This window comes from Palaemon carinicauda, chromosome 44, assembly GCF_036898095.1.
Source record: "Palaemon carinicauda isolate YSFRI2023 chromosome 44, ASM3689809v2, whole genome shotgun sequence".
NCBI lineage: Eukaryota > Metazoa > Arthropoda > Malacostraca > Decapoda > Palaemonidae > Palaemon > Palaemon carinicauda.
This window is the reverse complement of record NC_090768.1, coordinates 20,466,607-20,489,106: the sequence shown is the minus strand read 5'-3', so window position 1 is coordinate 20,489,106 and position 22,500 is coordinate 20,466,607. Positions and strand designations below refer to the sequence as shown.

Sequence of the window (22,500 nt, the reverse complement as noted above, 5' to 3'; positions counted from 1 at the left end):
AAAAGTTACAATTACTTCAGTGCGCCTAAAAGACTTGCTTATTTAGCTCGGTTGATTCCATCAACAATGGATGCTATGCCATCCTTGTACTAAAGTAGTGAATTATTTTCCATGATATTTTTCTTAATCTGACATTGTTGTGAAGAGAAGTTAAATTACAACTATTTTGGCGAACCTGTCGACTTTCAAATTATAGAATTAAATGAAAATTCATGGCTAGTACAGTGGTAACGTGTTCATCTAGCATTCGCATGACTCCAGATTAATCCCAGCCTGGGACCGTGAGTTTAAGCTGTTTACTGGGGAGACCCCAGCTGTTGTTGGGCACCACAGTGTGGAGTTGGGGTTGCCCGGCTGACGTTCTAGTGACCATCTATTCTGCTGAAACTGGAACTGGAACTGGAACCGGAACCAAACAGCTTGAACCTTTAGGTGAGGTTCATTAGGTACGAGTCCTAAAATATTTTTCTATGATTTTTTTTTCTAGAAAGAAGGGATTTATTGTAAGTTCTTAACAAGTTTTTGCGCTTTCTGAATGTCCATGTTATAAAATAAATTATTAGTGAATTGTATGATAGTAGGCTATATTATCAAAAGAAGGCATGATCGAAAGGTTTCCCTTTTAGTATGAATTAAATATGTAGTCTTCTTTAAAGAAATGGCATCAATTATCCTTTTAAAGCTAGCTACTACATTTTTTTATGTTATTTAATCATTTAAAGGAATACTTTTTTCATTTGTGTTCACTTTAATAAATAGCGCACTATCTCTTCTAATTTCCAACTGAATAAAAATATTCAACCTTGCTAAGTTGTATTGTTGCCTTTGATCAACGAGTAATATTACTAGGAAAATGAAAGCAAAGATTAGGATGGATGGCAAAAAGGTTGTAAAATATAAAGAAGTAAAATGTAAGACGAGAAAGCGAAAATAAAAGGCCTCAAGATTTCGGAAGCAATACGCTTTGGGATTTGAGTGCAGATATCAGAAGCCCCAAAGTTGTGTGTTAGATGCAGAATCCGGCTTGTTACGGACTCAAGTTCACCCGAGGGGAAAATGCAAATAATCGTTCTAGGAAAAGGGGGCACACTTTCCTTCTCCCCTTGTTTGAGGATAACGGCCAATATCCTCTTCCCCCGAGACTGTCTTCGGAGCACAGCGAGGCTGGTGGGAAAGTCTTGATATATTGTTCAGAATTGGTATTCCCTTAGGTATGCGATTATCAAAGGCTCAGAATTAAAGCATCAAAGCGGCTGTGGAGGAAGAGTCATGCATACCTGATATGCCTTGTCCTGGCTGTTGAGGAAAAGTTGATGATGTTTTGAAGATTTACGGAAACTCCTAAGCATTTTTGTTTATCTAACTTTCCTCTTTGTTCGCATTGAAAAGGGGGTTTAATGGTTGAGCGAGGGGGTAAAGGTAATTCATTGTGTATATGTTATGGAACATCGTTTTGTAAAATTCCTAATATTGTTCAGTCTAGATTAATTCTGTATTATCAGAAAGTATGTGCCACAATTAAGTAATTTATGTTTTTATATATAATGTATGCTAAATTTCGAAAGATATTCTGTTAGATGAATCGGTAGAATTTAAAGGTACGAACTTAGATGCAAATACTTTTTTGTTAAGCAGATTTTCATGACTTCTTACATAGTGTTTAAATATTTGTTATCTTGTTTACTTAATTTTTGTCCTGTGATTTTATATTTTAATCTTTATTTAATTTGCTTTTCGCTAATGGGCGGCTTTCTCCCTAAATATAACAATTTGGCCTGCAATAATGATAATGTCAATAGAAACTATTCTGTAGCATTAAAAATGTCAATGAACTTGTTTAAGTAGAATAACTAATGTGGAAAAACGAAAGGAAAAAGATTTTGAAGAGTGAATAGAGTAGGGAACAGATAAAAGAAAATATGTAATAAGTGTAATATAACACTAAAACGATGGGGGATAATCCACGCCCCTAAATATCTAATCATTAGTTATAACTAAAATATTTTATAAAACATGAATGTTCCATAGCTACCATTACTTTCGCGTCGAATGCACATTTCTATACTGCATAAGTAATAGAGTATCTTACTACCTACTGTATTTGATTGATTTTTTCACCTGGTCTGAAGGATCCTGAAGGTAAAATTTCAAAGCTCGAAGAATAAGGAAAAAGAATGCATAGACACGAAAGTCTGGCAATCATAGTTTCTCAACTGTTATCATATGAAAAAAAGTCTTGTAAGATCAAGCTATATGATAAAGGCATAAGGTATATCAGTTATTTATTGGATCTACATCAGTTGCTGCTAATGTCTGTCATAATACAATTAAGCTAACTTTACTTTGCTACCTTAAATAAGGTTTTTTTTTTTTTGTCTTAAGTAAATAACTCTTCATCAACAAATAAAGGCAAACAAATCACTACTTCTCATCATGATGAATCGGTTTTTTTTTTTTTTTTTTTTTTTATTATTAGTGAAGGTACAGTCCCTAGTGATCCCTCTACTTGGCTAGATTGTCTGGAATTTTTTTAAGAGCAGTGATTAGTGGGTTAGACACGTAAATTCTTTTTTAGAAAATGGAAACAAGAATAAGGTTATAATCAATAAGGAAGCACTATTGCCTCTGAATTGAAGAGTAGGTTTAAGAGTCAGGTAATTCAATGAAGAAGTGAATTTCAAATCAAAGTATTAGAGTAAAAATTATATACTGTGGTCCGTGTAATCCTTTTACTATCGATGTTTACCGAGTACATGTCAGAAGTGGCCTGAAAGATGTTACAAGGTCTCCTGAGAGAGAAGAGAGAGAATAAATCCTCCCTTGGATCTCAACAGAAGTGACCGAATTATTATTGAATGCAAAGAGAGAAATTAGGCATGTTGCGGTAAAGCCTATAATTACAAGGATTCTTATACAGTACAGTTGGGATTTTATATGGTCCATAGCCTACTTATGACTTGTACAGTCTCAAAGTTCTGCATTCATAAAATTATTTGAGTTACTGCTTCCTCTTCAAATCATCATGTTTGCTGGTAAAATTCCAAATTTTGAAAGTAATTCCTATTCTTCCTAACTACACAAACCCAAGTCCTTTAATTAGGAGATTGATTCTAGTGCAGCTGCAACTCGGCCGTTTAATCTTTTAATAAGGAATTTTCGGTAGTAGCCTGTAGTTACGGGCCAGCGGCGTGGAAGCTCTGCCCCATTGCCTGTACATTGAACAGTTACTTTGCATCTGGAACTTTGGGGTAGGTGATGGCAAAAAGTCAACTTGAATTACCCAGTTTTGTATTGTAAGAAATAATGGAAACTACTTTCAAAATATGTGATTTGTTCCTTCACGAATGCAAATCTTCGTCCTTTATTTAGGTGACTCATCCTTAGGTGGAAGGAATTCCCTTTTACCCAAATGGGGGCTAAAATACCAGATTTGCCAATTTTAGACCTTATACGGTACGGAGGTTAGTATCCTAGACACCTCGAAAACTAGGGTTGAAAGCACTGTCAGGTTCATGACCCAGGCAGCCAAGGCTGTTGCAAAAGAAAATCTCTTTTCTAAAACGTTTGTCTAGTCAGTCTATCAGTAATGGCATAAACAATTTGATGATTTTCTCTGTTCATATCCATCCTCACCCTGGCTGGAGGTAGTGCTTACCTGTATCTTTGTCTGTCCAGCTATATAGGATCCCAAAAGCTATACCCAAATTGAGGGGAAGAAGAGAGGAAAATGGGCTAGGCACTCTCACTCACGACCTAGAATTACATTCTAAGCACTATCTTAGAAGTGAAACTTATGGTCCTGTGAAGGAGCTAAGGTCAGTTTCTAAGGAGCAATCCTAGGCCCGAGTAAAAAACGTGCTAAACGACCTCTGAGTACAGGCTAACAAATTATGCACAGTAAAGTGGTCCGACACTTCTATGCTCTTGAAGGCGAGGGTAACACCAACTCCTCTGAGCTCCGGGGATTCTAGGGTGTATTGCTCTTTTAATTATTTCCAGCAGTCAAAATGAGATTGTATTTTTGGTGCCTCTTTTTCACTTTGCCTGGACATATGAAGAGATTCTGTAACCTGGATCTGAAAATGTGGGTTCTTTTAAGGTAGCTCTTACGCACCCTTACAAGACGCGAAAGTAATCCACCCGGAACATTGGTTATTACCTTAAGCGAAGAAACTTGAAAAGATGAAAACCTGATATCCAGGAGTGACAGATTTTGAGTTTTTGCTACAAAGTTGGGAACAAATAATAAAAAGAGATACCTCCTGTGTGTATAGAATGAGAGAATGAATATGAGAGTCTATGTAACTGGCATACTCACTTCGTTGAAGCCAGGATAAGTAGAAACACTATTTTCAAAGTAAAGTCCCAATCTGAGTCACAGCTCAACAGTTCGTAAAGAGCTCTTTTCAAGGAATGTAACGTCTTGGTTACGTCCCAAGCTGGAGCTTGAATCTCACGTGGAGGACAGGTATGCTACATAATCCCGATAAGTGCAGATAATTCCAACAACAGGAAAATATCACCTACTCCCAGTCTCAGTACTTGACTCAAGGCTGAACGATACCCTTTTACCACTGAAACTGAGAGGCGTTTTTCTTTTCATAGGTAAGCTGAAGAAAATATGCCACTAGTGAAATAGAGGCTCCAAGAGCAGAAGTATTCCTTCGACGGTACCAGCCACAGATAATGGCCCATATTGGTTGATATGTGTCAGTCGAGGATTTCTTGAGGCATTGCGACAGTCTTGAGCTGTCTCGCTGGAAAAGCCTCACTCTCCGAAGAGGTGCTGGATAACCTCCACCCGTGATATGATAGGAATTCCCCCAAGTTGTGGAACCTCTGCTGTAGTCTTTATCTGTATTTAATCCTAACATGATTACTATAAACTAAAACTATTTCTACAACTGCTAGTTTTACATCTCCCTCCACTCCCTGACTTATGTTTATCTTCAACAAAGGACAAACAACACATGTGTTCTTAAACCCGCCTAACAATGTTTTCTTTCATACTGATTACTGCCATTGTTGTCAAACACTCTCTTATAATGAGGGAAACAACCGCTTCGGTGTCCTGCAGCAAGACTACTCTCAAAAACGTACCTTCAAGAGAAGAAACTGCACCTTTAAACAGAAACTATCCTTAAGATTTCCTTGTCTCTTTTATAACGAAATTCCTACATGACAAACGAATGTTAATTAGACATGCTGATTCCTTAAAATTATTCAATTCTGCTACACAATTTTTTGCTACATGCTCTTTTTTTTATCATTACATCGAGAAAGAAGTTATTTCAGAAGTTATTCAAACCCTGGAAGTACGACCAGGTTTTCCATATGAATAACAATAATAATCACTTTTCTCTGTGTTGCTACTAGTAAAATTGATTTTACTACGATATATTTTACCTGACAAAGGCTAATTTTTCGTCATACTCTTAAAGTACAAGTTTGACTATATTTTTCTGCCCACCGAGTCGCATATGTAAACTGTTTTCCACCCTTAATTTATATGCAACCATTGGTATCTGAGGATATATTGTCTTTGAAGTTTCCTAGCAAAATTAAGTTTTTCAGATCATTAATATTATAAACTTTTGTGGAAGTTAACCTACTACAAAACAGTCTATCTTAACATCTTCCCATACTCTACATACATAATGTTCTCATCCTTTCTCAAGCTCCGTTACTAATCTATATATACAAAGAATACTTTCTTTCACAATATCATAATTGTCACATACCTCCTCAGCCATGCAACTATATACAGTGTGTGTCCTACCACGTAAAACTGTGTGTAAGTACAAAGTTCAAAGTTGTTTGGACAACTTACTCTGTTCATTATCTTTTTAAAACGTATGTTAATAATTGCATCCTTCAATGACGCATTATAGTCTACTACCTAACGGACTGTTATGAGAACTCTCGTTTACACACACGCACTCTCTCTTTCTCTCTCTCTCTCTTTCACTACCTGAAGTTTCTCAAATTCATTCTTAGCTGCTCTTTCATACGTCTCATACTTTTCTATTTCTGTCTTTTCAACATACTGCCGAAGAGCATTGCATCCTAGACTCTTGGCAAGTAGCTTACCTGACTCTGTCAACTGTTTCGTAATTTCACCCATTCTTCTTAATTTATATTCTTGTTTTAGTTGGTTACAGTGTCAAATATCCTGGCTTAGGTCGCCACTGTTACGATCTCAGAATCGTTACAGGTTCTTTCAATCTCCAACCAAAAAGGACTCGATGATAGCAATTGTAATATGAGAAACGGATATAGAAATAAACACAAAAATTAAGCGTTTATTCACAAACTTATTTACATAGAAAATCACCCTTGATGTTCCTTTCCTTTCGCATATAATCATTAATTCGAGATATTGACATAAAGGGGGAACGAGCTGGTCTATAGAGCAATATAATACTTATGTGGAGAGTTGCCAAGTTATCTTCGATTGCTGTAATGTTGCTGACACGGTGACCTTGGGCTTGAAGACATCACAAAAGGGATTGGTGCTTCTCTTCGTCACTTATATGACAAAACTTTGGAGAGAGGTTTTTAATGTCTGAGGTGAGGGAGGAACTTCCGGTTGAAAATAATTGTTTCTGAACTGTTTTTTTTTTTTTTTTTTTAACTCCTCCTATTTCATTCGCATCTTATTCCTCTCGCCTTATATACCCGTGCTTGGGAAGAGTTAATTAACATTGCCATATATTGAGGTGTTTGATATCCTGTGATCGGATTGCCTCCCTTTAAAGCAACCATTTTGGTCTCACCATTGAAGCTTCTAGAGCAAATGTTCGTAATAAAACTAATGACAAGTTTTGCTTTTGAATTAACTGTAGAAGTTTTGTACATGGTGTGCCAGGCACTAGTTGAGGTACTACTGCTTGAGTGTCAATATGCGTCTTTCAAAATATGCCAAATAGCCTGAAGTTGTTTCTCGCAGTAGTAACAGCTTTGGAATCAAACCAATGTTCTATATTATTGGTTAGTATCAGCCTTTGTATTATGGCTTTCACTGTCTCGGGTAAAGGGTTTTTGTTTGAGAATACACTCTCATGTCAGTTTGCTCCTCCTATTTTTTTTTTTTTTAATTGGTGTGTTACGTAACATTAGTTAAAGGGCCTAGGATGTCTTTTGGCTTATTAAGAATGACTTTATGGTCTTTTCTTCTTTTGTTTTTATGTTTTTTTTTTTAATAATAAAATCCATCACTACTGTTTTTTTCTGTATATAATGTTTTTCTTATTGTAATTCTTATTTGTTTATTATCCTTCTATAGTATATTTGTCTTGTGTGTTGTTTCTTTTTCCGTACACAGTTCCTTTCCTTAATGAGTCCCATTAAGCTTTGATTGTGATAATAATGCTGTCAGTAAAATAAATATTTTCATCATTTTAATTTGTCACATCTTGTATTCATACCGTTTTATATTAACATTCTTTTCTTATTTTCTAATCATCGTTTCCTCTCCCTCTACATGTTAGCAATCGTTATCGAAATGGTTTTTCTTCGTCTGTCAGTTGGGATTTTGGGAATGTATATCGATGGATATCACACAATTTATAGAAATACGGAGTTCAAAGTCAGATGTAATAGCCATTTTTACGTCATTTTTCCATTCAATTCTATCCCGTTTGATGAAAGCAATATTCATATTTTATTTGGTAACATTTCCGGGGTTCAGATTGCTTGAAAATATTTGTTTTGGATATTTCATATTACATACCTGTTTCTTATGTATTTAGATTTTTACAGAATCCCCCTTTTTTTTTAAATACTATTCTCGCATTCTGATGAAGCTTATCTTGTATTTCTATCAGCTAATTTTTTTTTCATATGTGTTTTAGTCAATGAAGACTTTTTCACATCTATCTGCATCTACCCTGCAGATATTTCGGCTATCGTGTTCATACATTTATCATCAATTCGACAATTTTTCGTAATATCTAGATCCAGGGCTATCTCATCCTAAGGGACAAGTCCCACTTTTCTCCCCTACCTTTTTTTCTTCTATTAAGGGGCTTGGAACAGGCAAGGTTGTTTGGTTGTCCATCTTATTACCATTTTTTTCTCCTCCTTTTTCATGTATCCAAACGCTGTGGTGTAGGTAACGGTGCCAAGCTGACTGCCCCCATGAGCCAGTTCGTTTAAAGATCACAGAAATATTTTTTTTTTATCACCTGGGCTTCTGATGAATATAAATTCTGATAGTCTGTTAATCAAGATCCAGAACTTTCTTGAATTTCCACAGCCAACGACATTTATATTGAATACCTAGTTTGGACTCACCACTACCTGGCAATTGTCATTCAGTTTAAGAGATTTATTTACAAACTTCATCATTTCCGAAATGTACCCTAGAACATAATCAACACAAATTACTGACTCTGAGTGTGGTGAAGGAATGCTGTCATTTACACTGACTTTAAGGTACTAAATTTATCAGTTAAAATATTTGAGATATTGTTTATAAACGCTGCGGAATTATTAAAACCTGCATGTATTGTTATTATCTTGTATAAAGGAAATATTTAGTTAAGGTAATCCAAAGAAAATTGATTGATAATAAGAAAAATTGAATGTGTTAAATATGAAGGATTTTATCGGGAAAATTAGACAGAAATAATTAGGAATTAAATATTGCAGTTGCAAAAAAAATGATTATGTTGTAATGCATCGAGTGCTAGAAGCCACATTGATATAAAAGATTTATCTTTCTTCGCCTATTTTTTTTTCTTTTTCACTTACCAGTCCAGAAAGAAGATAATGGTAGTTCCGGCGACCCATTCTCAAATCTCTGACATGCCCGATGATAAGGTTTTTGGCCATTTCTGTTCCACAGTCTAACACGACGTATTTGTGGGACCATCTGCAAAATAGAAATTTGTTTTGTTTATATATCATTTCATTTATTTTCCTGAGCCTTATTAATGCCTGTCTGCTTTATTTGTTTAGAATTGCTTAAATTTGATTATATTTGTATGTAATGAATGTTAATTATTTTAGGGTGCATATATGATGGAATTACATTAAGATACCAAGATAATTGAGTGAAAGTACATAACACTTCTTATAGGTGAATGTAAAGGTAATAATACAATAAAATATCCAAAATTGTATTATATTATGTGATCAGAGACCAAACAGACTGAAATAGAAACAGATTATATTCAAGAAAAGAAAAAAAGACGTTTTGAAAAAGAAAAAATTGTTCTAGCTAGTGTACGTAATGACAAAATTAGTTAAAGATTTTGCTATACGCTACAAGTTCTACTACTACTACTGCTACTGATAATAATAAAAACAAAAAGAATAATACAAATATTGATAAGAAGAAAAACTGCCATAAAAATAAACATGCAAAGACATCACAATAGAAGTTAAACTCTTTGTAGTTTACATATTCACCCAACAGCCAACCTTTTCGCAGAAAACACAGAGGCTTTGTTTTAATAGTCAGAGATCAGGTACCACTGATACGCCTATTCCATCCAACTGTTTTCAGAATTTCCGAGTTTTGGATGTGATATCAAGGAATTGAAACATCTGCAGATTTTTATTTGCTTCGTTTTTCCTCTCTATTTTCTATTATTTTTAGTTGTTTGTATTGCTTTATACCTCAACTTCTCTCTTTTAAAGGTTCAAAGGTTGCTCATGAATGGCAGAGGCAAGGGACAATGACATTGCCCTAGCAAGCAAGACAATGCCCTAGAGACTGACCATATATACATATGATCAGCGCCCAAGCCCCTTCTCCACTCATGCTAGGACCAAGGAGGGCCAATCAATGGCTACTGATGACGCAGCAGATACACTTATAGGATCTCCCAAACCCCCCATCCTTAGCTCACAAGAATTGCAGTGACCAAAGAAACTAACGAGTTTGAGCGGGACTCGAACCCCAGTCTGGCGTTCACCAGTCACATCGACTACCACAACATAATCTCCCCTGTATAATAAAGAGCAAGTGTTTAGTTATGTATGTGTGTATATATATATATATATATATATATATATATATATATATATATATATATATATATATATACATATACATAATTGTCATGCTCAGCTTTCCTCGTCTCTCGGATAGGGGGAGAGGGAGTGGTCATACCTGGTGAGAGGGGTTGCATCAGTGTGCCTATCTATCTAAACATTTAATCGTCATTTTTAACGGGTCGCTTGCACCAGTTGTGTATTATTTATTGAGTAAATTATAAAAATTAGTAAAATGTATTGTTGTAACACGCACAATTGGCCAGAAACTTTCACTAATTAAGGGTTTGTTTATTTTCTAGGGTGAAAGAATGTCATTGAGTTACGGTACATCCACATCCCCAACACTGACTACGGTGAAAACGTTTGTTAATGAACCCCATATCTGCATTTAACTGCAGGGTACATGGACATTGTAAGTATCGAATTCACTGTTTTCTTTTATTTTTGTCACTTTGCACCTGCAGCTCTTTATGAACAGGATTTAAATGAATTTGAAAGTGATATCGTCTCCATTTTGCATTTTGCTTTAAAATTTACGATATATTTTCTGTTCCATTGCGTCGTAATATATCCATGACATATATGTTTCTTTCTTTAGGGAAAATGTTGGAGGGAATATTTTCTATTAGAAGATAATCTCTTAGGGAAATATTCTGTGAAAAATGATATTCCGAGGTAGAAATTCAAGAATTTTGGCGTGGAGGGCTTTACAAGCGATATGCAGAGGAAATATTTAAATTCATACTGCGCTCGTTTGATTGCAAGGAGAGCGTATTCAATATGCCGTATTGCGATCGCGATCCTATATTTTTAGGGAAGATATTACCCAATCATTTTGCTTAGAATGAATGGGATCGGGTTCATTAAGATTTTCCCTAATTTCCCAGATTCGGTAAAATATCTGGACGTTTATCGCTAAAAATATTGCATATTAATTGATGTGTATCTTGGTATTTATTCAGTTATTAGTATATATATATGTATATATATATATATATATATATATATATATATATATATATATATATATATATATATAGAGTATTGTGTGTAAGCATAAACAGTATATAATTTTACTATTTTACATTATATGGATACCGCCAAGTTTTGCTCTTCTGATTCTCAGCATATACTGAAGTTGAATTATTAAGTCTCTTGACACACATTCTCTTCGTCTATGAAATTAGTGCATTCATCACACAAGGAAACTAGTGCTTTGTAAGTATCGGTGGATTATTGGATTTGAGTGTATTTATTAAATTCGTTTGCTATCTCATCTCAGCACCCTTCTCCAAAGACTTTCAAACAGCCTTTGTGTCTAAGACATAGACACCCTTATTATTATTATTATTATTATTATTATTATTATTATTATTATTATTATTATTATTATTATTATTACTAGCCAAGCTACAACCCTAGTTAGAAAAGCAAGATGCTATAAGCCCAAGGGCTCCAATAGGAAAAAATAGGCCATTGAGGAAAGGAAATAAGGAAATAAATAAATGATGAGAACAAATTAACAATAAATCATTCTAAAAACAGTAACAACGTCAAAACAGATATATTATTATTATTATTATTTTTATTATTATTATTATTATTATTATTACTTGCTAAGCCACAACCCCAGTTGGAAAAGCAGGACGCTATAAGCCCAGGGGGCCCCAACAGGGAAAACAGCCCAGCGAGGAAAAAATGCAAGGAAAAATAAAATATTTTAAGAAGAGTAACAACATTAAAATAAATATTTCCTTTATATACTATAAAACTTTAACAAAACAAGAGGAAAAGAAATTAGATAGAATAGTGTGCCCGACTGTACCCTCAAGCAAGAGAACTCTAACCCAAGACAATGGGATAGATATATATATGTATATATATATATGTATATATATATATATATATATATATATATAAATAGATATATATACATGTATATACATATATATACATATATATTATATATATATATATATATATATATATATATATATATATATATACACAGGTGTATATACACGTGTGTATACAGTATATGAATGTGTGTGAGTGTGTGGAGGATATTATTCCATTTTATTCTAATGAATAAATTTTCATAATTCTTTTTCTGAGACTGTTAGGATCCCGGCCTAAAATATTCAGCTTTACGTTCACTTCACCTTTTTGGTAATGTGTAAAGTGGTATTTATATATATATATATATATATATATATATATATATATATATATATATATATATATATGCACGGACTCTAACCAACCATGTTATCAAGAGAGATATAAGTCTATTACCAGGCTTCCGTATATGTCCCTGTCAAATTCAGGTATTTGTTCTGAGACTTGAAATAAATTAATCTCCACCATGATTGCTGATTAGTAAGTTTGCAACATGTGGTTATTTATGATGAATATATATCACTAACACAATGGCATTTAATACCGAATTTTACCTTGGGAATGACTTCGTATTATTGGCATCGCAGGATACCAGTAATATACTATGAAACAAAAACATCGTCAATCATTTTATACGGTTTGTATTGTCAAATGTACTTTTGAAAATTATATTTAAAGCCCAGTTTTTTCTGTTATCATTACCTCTACATGAGAATTAGTAATATTATTTGTATTGTTGTGTATAACATTTAGCCATTTCCTTTGTGATTTCAGGCAAATGTTTCCATTTAATTCTCCATAGCGTTTGGTTAAACATGCATAACACGAATAGAGAAGAAAACTGTTTCTTTTTTATTCATATATCTTTGATGTTTATCATATATATATATATATATATATATATATATATATATATATATATATATGTATATATATTAATTTTGAATTTTATTTATAGTTATTGTAACCGTATTTGCGATGCTTTTATATTTATTAATCAAACCCTAGTTATTTAAACATCAATCGAAGCATGTTATTGACGAAAAGCCTTCCTTTAATATTCATAAGCTTTTGTAAGAAGAACCCAGGTTATATACTAATATTTTCAATTCATTTACGAGTAAACCGTTTCAGTACATTTATCGACTATATTAGTAGATTTTTTTTCCACTGTTTTAGGGTATGTGGGAGGACTTTGGATCCACAGCTGTGGATTTCCAGCTTTTCTTATGGAATACAACCTCATTCGAAAATGGGCTCGGCTCCGATTATACATTTTCCTTTCCTATCATGGTTGTCACATTTCGGATTCAGATTTTAACTTGAAATGCATAGAACGGATTTCCATGTCCGTTTTTTTTTTTTTACTTTAAAGGCATTTGTGAATTATTCCTTTTATATATACACACACATATATTATATATATATATATATATATATATATATATATATATATATATATATATATATATATATATATATATATATATATATATTGCAGGTTTTGTATTACGTAATTATTATAAGACATTTTTAAGGCTTTGTACGTGTAGTGAGTACACATACAATTAGTCCAAGAGCTAGCAGCCATTTATTTACCGGAGATGACCAAAATTCTAGTGGGTATTTTTGGAAAGGGTCTGTCATGGGACATCCAAAAATGGGTATCTTTAAGTTGGGCAAGGGTGGGTGTGGATTTTATTAACCCCTTTTGTCCAAAAACGGACTTTTCATATTTTGGCAAAATATGGGGGTAGGGGAAAGTAAATTGGCTGCAGCTCCTCTCACACGGGGCCTAGAGTGAAGAACTATATACCAAAATGGTGCTATTTATCTGTAGATTTATTTCATATAAAAAAACATTATTTAAATTATTATTGGGGGTCACCAAAGGTCAAAAGGTCAAGGTCAGCCCTTTGAAATGCCGATTTTGGGTTTTAGATGTATTTTGGCTAAATAAGACATCAAAATTTGCCCAAGGTTTACTAAATATGAATAGAATTTAAAGAAGAGACATAAATAAAGTTTTTTGAAGAAAATGGGATCTATTCCAGCAATATGACGGATATGACAACAGTCATCATTAAACGGTTACTGTGAAATTCACTCGTCAAACCGTTTCAAATTTAGTTGATAGATGGTTCACCTATATTACTGAGATCTGTTTTATTGACTGTGTGTGTGCACCTGTTTTGTCTTTTGAACATTATAAAAACAGCCTCTACATTGCGTTCTAACATCCTTGAAATTTTGTAAGTGTGCACCTGAATTGCCCCTGTCATTGTCACTTGATGATTTTAAGAAAGGCCGAGTAGAAATTCCAGACCTTCTTCATTTGTTTTTTTACCACACTTCTCTGTGGCTTGCAGAATAAAGATAAGCCTAGTGAATCAGTAAAATGAAGGGTAGTCTCACTATCCCAGGATGTTATTTTCTGTACCAGCCAGGGAATAGTAAAACCATCCAATCATCTTTATCTGGGAGTCGGAATGAAAAGCCTCACAGGTAGTCGCAGAGTTGTGGAAATTCTTAATCACTAGGGTCATGCGGTAAGTTATCCCACAGCTGAATCAATTGAGATGGATATAACGTCAAAGATCACAGCAGAAGGGCAGCTTTTACATGATTTGCTCTTACCTCAAGTTGGTCTCTCCATAGGTCTTGATTGGGATAATTATGACAAGCTGACAGAAACCCTATCTGGCAAAGACACTATTCATGACACCGTTGGGATATGCTACCAGAATAGGCCTGCTGAAGGGGGGTGCAAGGTGCTCAGGCCAAAGGGACCACGAATACTGATGCAACTACTGACCAAGTACCTGTGAAAAGACGACGAATATTTGATGCGCCTCAGCGACAAATCATGCCATATAAAAGAAAGCCACTGTCGAAGTTCGAATTTGAAAAATATTCACAAGATCCACAATCCAGCCTGGAGATAGCAAAGAAAATGGATATCATCTGGTAAATATGCTGCTGCCTGATGTCCAGCACCCTTATGTGGCGTGGCTGGAATTTCTTGGTCACAGGGGACAGACTCCCTTTGCAGCAGATTCGGTATACTGTATGGAAAATATTGAACTGCCACCAACAAGATTGGATGTAGTTAAAGAAACTTTGGTCAGGTCTCAAAAGGTTGTGTGAGAGTGCGGTGAGGCATATGCTATAATGACTTATGACCTTGCTATCGCAAAACCTGCACTCCAGATCCAAGCACAAGAATCCCCTCTTTTTGACAATATCTTTGTTTGTTTTGGTGCATTTCATATTTCCAAGGCCTATTTCAGTGCATTAGGTTATAATGTTGAATCGTCTGGTTGTACCGAGGTTCTTTGCTCGGCTGATGTGTTGGTTCAAGGTCCAGTACGAGGGTTCATTGGTGGAAAAGATTTTAACAGATGCAAGCGTATCCATCCCCTGTTTGCACTTGCCTTGCAGATTCTGCATTTTAAACAATTCATTTTAGAAGGTGGAATACCTGATGAATGCATGGCGTTGTTGAATTCATTTTCTGCAGACCCATCACCCCAATCACTTTTGACATTATTGGAGTCCACTGCAATTTGTAATTTGGTGGAGAGATATGGTGAATTCTGTGATCAGACTCGTCAGGGTCATCATGGCTCTACTGCAAGGTTCTGGTTTCTCTACATAGATCTTGATCATATATTCATGCTTTATGACAGGGCTAGCAGGACAAATGACCTACACCTCTACATCTATGCTTTAGGCTCAATGATTCCTATATTCTTTGCAACTCACAAGCCAAACTATGCCCGTTAAATGTCATTGTATCAACTCAATCTGCTCAATATGGAAATGACACATCCCGGAATCAAGCAAAGTTTTGAAGCAGGTGCACTCTCTGTGCGGAGAACTAGGAATACCGTTTCCAGAAGTGCATTTGCTATTACCTTACAGCAAGCTGTGAATAGGGATGCCGCATCCAGCCAAAAGGGTATTGCTGCATTTACACAGAATGTTGCAGTCCGTATGGGGTTGACAGTGACAAGATCTTTTAGGGGAGTATTTGTGAGTTGTCTCCTGGAAATGGCTGGAATCACACTGGTGGATGATGCAATACAGGAACTAAAGCCATCAAGGATAGCCAAAGAGGTGGAGAACACTCTCAATCCATTCACTGTTAATGATGATACTCTGTATTGCCTAAACACTGGATGGTGTGAAAGAAAGACTTCTGCAGTCAAAAGAAACTGGATCTACTTGGCATCAAGTTTTTGTTAATGAATGTAATGTAGATGGTGGGCGTTTTGAACGGACTGTTAAGCAAAGAAAGGTGATAAATGTCACACAGAATGCAGTAACAGTTATATTCACCACAAAGGACAAACAGATAAAGGAAGAAAAATGCACCAGAGACATATTTAGAAGGCTGCTGTATTTGTCAGTAACGCAATAACTTGATCTCAGTATTGACCTGTCCTATCCTCTCACTCCAGTTCCTTTTTCATTGTGTCATATAACTGGTGATATGAACAAGACATCAAAGAGGATATTAATGGAAAAATTAGAAGCAATGGGAAACTTGAATGCCATACCAAACAGGACTGATGTGTATATTATTGATCCTATATTCTTCTTCCGTACGCTTGACATGCCATCCACCTAGGGGGGCATGGCAATGTCCATTTTGAAATAAGCTTGTAGCACTGGTGAAATTGTACACATAGTCTGTGACACATATCCTAAGGGCCAAGTATCAAGGACATTGAACATGACTTGTGTGGTAGGACACCCACTACCTACATAATCACTGGCTCGTCACAGAAAAGACCACCTGATCTCAACACGGCTTGGAGCACATCACATTTCAAAACAGAGTTTTTGGTCATCAGATAGATATGCATCGACTCTTCAGGGACATCAGGTCTACTTTACAGTGGAACATGAATGCTACCTTTACACTTCAGCACGTGAAACTGTCAATAGGATCCTGGTTCATGAGCTTCAGTGCAGGCATGAAGAAGCTGATACACGGTTACTGTACCATGCAAACTTTGTTGCTGTTAACCATGATGTGGTCCCAGTGATTGCCATTCGCAGTAACGACACTGCGTCTTCATCCTCATTCTCTACCATGCTAGGTTTCTTAATGCACAGATTTGGATGGATGCTGGATTGAGTTCTAGAAATTCCATGCGTTTCATACATATGTCACATCTCACATCTTGCAACCAAGCTTCCATGCGCTGACAGGCTGTGATTACACAGCCTGTTTTATGAGAAAAGCAAAGTGGAAGCCATTTGAAATAATGAAAAACAACCCTTGGTTCACATCAGCAATTAGTCACCTTGGAGACTCAGATGTCATCGATCCAGATGTTGCTGCTGTAGATGAAGAGTACTTGTGCATTGTCTATGGAGTTCGGAACCTGACAAGTGTTGATGAAGCCAGGCTTTAATTTTTCCGCAAGTTGTATACCCCTAAGAAGGAAACTGATCCGTCTGATAAAATCAAAACTACAGACCCCTGTTGTCTTCCTCCTTGCCAAAGAGTGTTGCAACAGAAGTTGCTAAGATCTAACTTTGTTGCACACAAATAGAGGAATGCAAGGGAAGCCGATCCAGACTCATTTGGTCCTTGAAGGACATGGCTGGAAAGTCCAGAATGGCAGATTGATGATTGTCTTGTTCACTGGCTCAAATATTCCTGATAAGTTAACCATTGAAGAATCTGATGTACAGGAAGATGATGATGATGATGATGATAATGATGATGATGATATCAGCCATTCCTCGGATGAAGAAAAGGAAATAGATTTTTAGAGAACTCCATACTTGTAATATAGCTGGAATAGATCCCACGTTCTTCAAAAAACTTTATTTGTATCTCTTTTTTATATTTTATTCATATTTAGTAAACCTTTTGCAAATTTTGATGTCTTATTTAGCCAAAATACAACTAAAACCCAAATCCGGCATTTCAAAGGGCTGAACTTGACCTTTTGACCCCTGGTGACCTCTAATAATAAATTAATTAATTTAGTTTAATATCAAATAAATCTACTCATCAAGAGCATCATTTTGGTATATAGTTTTTTATTCTAGGCCCAGTGTGAGAGGAGCTGCAGCCAATTTACTTTCACTAACCCCCAAATTTTGCCGAAAAATGAAAAGCCCGTTTTCAGACAAAAGGGGTTAATAAAATCCACACCCACCACTGCCAAACTTAAAGATACTAATTTTTGGATGTCCCATGGTAGACCCTTTCCAAAAATGTCCACTAGAAATTTGGTCATCTCCGGTAAATAAATGGCTGCTAGCTCTCCCTCTAAATCGTTTCTTTTCTAGAAAAGGCCTAGTGCCTCCTACTTCACAACTTCATTTGGAAATATAAGAACAAACTGTCACAGTCTACATTGCATTTAAATATCAGTAAACTGTACCTGTTGTTTTTCTCTAGAGTATTGAGAAATTCTAAGGCGTCGTCAGCTGAGGACACCCTCTGTACCACCCTAATTTCAAAACTGGCTCTTGAAGGTCTGATTGCTTGAAAAATCTCTTGAAGTCGCAGTAGCCCTGAAAAAGAAAAAAAAAATGTGTCATTAAGCAAACATTATTTCGTATAAAATGTAAAAAATACCTCTTGAAGATTCTTTAACAGAAAAAAGTAATTTCATTATTTTGCAGAATGAGATTACAAATACATTTTATTATAAGTGCTTCTTCGTAACGTATAAGATTGAAAAAGTGCATCCTGAAGAGTCAAAGTGTTTTATAGTAGATTCTTTAAGCGAAAAAAGTAATTTCATTATTTTGCAGAATGAGATTACCAATACATTTTGTTATAAGTGTTTCTTCATAACACATAAAATTTAAAAAATGCATCTTGAAGAGTCAAAGTGTTTTATAGTAGATTCTTTTACAGAAATGAAGTAATTTCATTATTTTGCAGAATGAGATTACCAATACATTTTGTTGTAAGTGCTTCTTCATAACGTATAGAATTTGAAAAAAGCATCTTGAAGAGTCAAAGTGTTTTATAGTAGATTCTTTAACAGAAATAAAGTAATTTCATTATTTTGCAGAATGATATTACCAATATAGTTTGTTAGAAGTGCTTCCTCCTAAATATGATATCATAGAACATAACTTTTACGATATTGAAGGATCAAAATTAAGTTTGGAAATATGTAAGGGTAATGAAATAAGAATTAGAAGGCTACTATCCATTATATGTTTTATGTAAACAATTTTACAAGTAAATCAATGATAGCGCGTGGAAGTCAATAATGTGTTTTTGCAAATGTGTTTCAACGCTTGATGTACCTCTTTGCTGATGAGAATCCATTGAAGGGCTCATTATCGACTTTTTTGCCTGTTAATTCATTTCAACGTAAGACTCTTAGACGATACAAATCTTCCGCTACAGTGAGGTATTTTTCATGGTCTCTTATACTAGTGTGCAACTGGTCATTTTATAATTGCTTTATCGATTTTCTGAAACACAGGTAATCAGAAAATTACTATCTTTAATGAGTATGTAGAATATATTACATTAAATCTGAAGAAAGTTTATCCTTCAAATATTCTTGCATGATTTAGATAAGAATTCATATGTTTTTAAGGCCAATGAAGTAGATTTTAATGTTTATAAAGGACAGTGATATGTATTTTTCAAGATGGCCACCAGCTTACCCGTTCCTCATCTAGTAAGCTTTTCATCACAGTGCCTTAATCCATGCGACTAGCCCTCATATAAGCAACTGCAGAGTGATATGCAGTTTAGTATAGACTGTAAGCACTTGCTTCTTCCTTTGAAGCCTTTCTTACAGGAGCACTTTGTAGATTCGTGACTGCTCGCTGCTATAAGGGTTAGTGTTGTCCAATATATCTACCATGTCTCTCCTTTCTGAATCTGCCTCCGTTCCGCAAAACTAATTGAAAAATGTTGCCTAGCCCCTGATGATTCCAGCCTAAAGGGCCGCTCACTTTGTTCTCTGAGGGCTGTCTGTGTTGGTGGAATTGAGTTGTATCATCTATTTATGCTGCCTCCACAGTTTGTGCTTGATGTTCTTGACCTGTCGTACATGAGGGCAGCAAATCTCTCCAGCCTCTGCAGGCCAAGACCACGAATCAATTTTGGATGCGGGGTGAGAATAGTGAATGTTTCAGAAACATCATCAAATATATTTCAATTACCTATATGCCATGCATATTTCTTGTCTTTCCTACGGATGAAAGTATGAGAACCTTCTAACTTTCTCAAGCCCTATTACAAAAACTACCTCAAGTACTGGAATCCATCGAATCTTAGCTTCTTGGCCAAAAACAATCAACATTTTTTCAAGACCTATATCCTGTAAGGATGGAAGCACAGATATAATATGAGTAGCACTTCTGTGTCAGTAGTCTTAATGGCAACACACTTTCTCCCATCACCTGTTGCATCTCTGGCGTGTACTTCAATGTGTTGCTAATGGGACATTTTCCTTTGGTAACGATGACTGCCTATCATCTTTGCTTCACACATCATCTTTGTAAGGAATTGAAACAACTCAGCCTTGTTGCTTGGATCACAAAGGAATCTTTGCCAATTACCTGGTAGTTTACTTGTTCTTGTTACTATTTTTCTGCTTCCTAGTCCCCTTTTATAACTTCGTCTCAGATTTCAGACTTTACTTCTATGCATCAAAGACTTATGTCCACTAGATCATGCGTGGCATCATAGTATTCAACTCTTGGGATGATGTCTTCTCGAGATTAATCATAAAATGTCTTTGAAGTGCGTTGCTGAGTTCTAATCTATGAATGACGATTGCCTCAGCCTTTGGCTCTCTGTCTAATATGTTCACTCATACTTCAGTGATTTCAAACAATTATTTCTGACACATATGAAGTTTGCCACTCTCACTGAGAGATACAGGGTGTAACTGAATGATATGCTTGAAGAATTCTTGAAAGTCATATTGCCTTTGCTTGTAAAGCAATACTGAAAATAAGTCAATCGCTACCGTCACTAGCATTTCTGTCTCTCTAATATAGGTGACTAGTTCGAAGAAAGCAATTGGATATGTTTCCTTGCAGGGGTTCGGTGCTTTACTCGCTCCTGAACCTTTAGGTAGGCTCATTATCGGTTTTACAATGCTACCAAGCAGGCAAGGTGATATTTTCAGTTCTTGTTCTATAGTATTCCCTGCACCTAGCTTAGCAAGGAGTTTCTTATTACTGAGTGTTTCTGCACATTTGTGTATTGTTTTATTCACTTGCATTTTCATTGCTTCTCCAAGCTCCCTCCACCCCTTGGCCTCCCAAAATTTTGTGTTATTAAATAGCTGCAAGCAACGCTCATGATATAGTTCCTTCTTTTGTCTTAAGGTTTCTTCTATCACACCAGTTTCATCAATTCTTGCAGGGTCCATCAAAATTGGCAGTGCATTGAATAAGTGAAACAGAAATATTCTTTGCCAAGTTCATATATTTATCAATCTCTCTTTTGGTAGGATTAGGCTGATGGGACTTTAGATCTTCGTTTGTAACCTCCCGACATAGAAAACACTTGGTTCAATTAGTGTTCTACGATTTACGAGTAAAACTAGTACCCATAATCAGTATAACATTCAAAACTGCGGTTTCTCCTATTACCATCCTGTACTTACATAATCGACACTTTCTTGTAGGGGATGCAACTAGGTTTTTGCACCGTGCACTACACCTAGTCTGATCCTTCATTCAGTATCGTAAGTCCCCTGCGATCAGTTCACCATCCAGAAACTAAAACCCTGTTATTCTTAGCTCGGTGTGGCTACCTAACTGATTTGGGGTTAGTTAAACAGCATTTGGGATACTAGTAGGGTGTTGCTGTATAATGGAAACATACATTGCCTACTTAGCTGACAATGAACCACATGCTGAGTTTCACAGCAATGATGTCACCATTGCGCCATGATTGTGCTAGCCAATCACTCCTTTGAGAATTTCCTGAACTTCTTTAACTTGAAAGTTTTGGAGTTAAACGTACTCCGTCACACGCAGAAACCTTGTTTGCTTCTCTCATCTAGTTTATCCCGTGAGCCAACAAGCTTTACCACGGATTATCAATGACAAATTTAATAAGAATTATATATGTCGGGGTGCTTTACAGAGAGTAAAATCTTGAAACATGTGTATCAGTAAATTTTTGGGTAAAATTTGTCAGTGTACTTTATAAACATCAAAAACATACTTCAGTATTCTTGAAAATATGTGAATCCAAATCTAGCTCTTGCAGCACGGACACAAACATAAACTTCTAACCAAAGCGACTACTTTGAACAGTTAATTTGGTGGCCATCTTGAAAAATGGTCCACATCTTGGCTGTTCAATTGGCCATTCGGAGAAATTTTATTAGTATGATGTAGATAATAAGTTTGACCAATTTGATGCTTGAATCATCAAGTACATGATTTTTCCGATATCTCGTACACTATTAAAGTATTTACTTTCTATTGTTTGTAGATGACAAACGATATTGTTAAATAAAATTATATTCATAATTTTAAACCCTTAATTCTTGTGTACCCTGACAGTTGATCTTTGGATTAAATCTTAATGTATTTTTTTTTATTTTGATGATTATCATATGTAATTCC

General features: G+C 35.4%; 1 protein-coding gene across 4 annotated transcripts in view; it reads right to left on the bottom strand.

Annotated features, from left to right (window-relative positions):
• Positions 1 to 22,500, bottom strand: part of LOC137634159 (glutamate receptor 1-like) — a 585,224-nt gene that overhangs the window by 134,920 nt on the left and 427,804 nt on the right. For all 4 annotated transcript variants that reach the window (XR_011042460.1, XM_068366416.1, XM_068366415.1 and 1 more), the window contains exons 5-6: positions 18,315 to 18,447; positions 8,755 to 8,875 (exon numbers count right to left, since the gene is read on the bottom strand). Coding sequence is in view for 3 of the 4 variants with exons in the window: in XM_068366416.1 (XP_068222517.1) it covers positions 8,755 to 8,875; positions 18,315 to 18,447 (254 nt within the window). In the remaining variant the exon portion in view is untranslated. The remainder of the gene's footprint in view (positions 1 to 8,754; positions 8,876 to 18,314; positions 18,448 to 22,500) is intronic.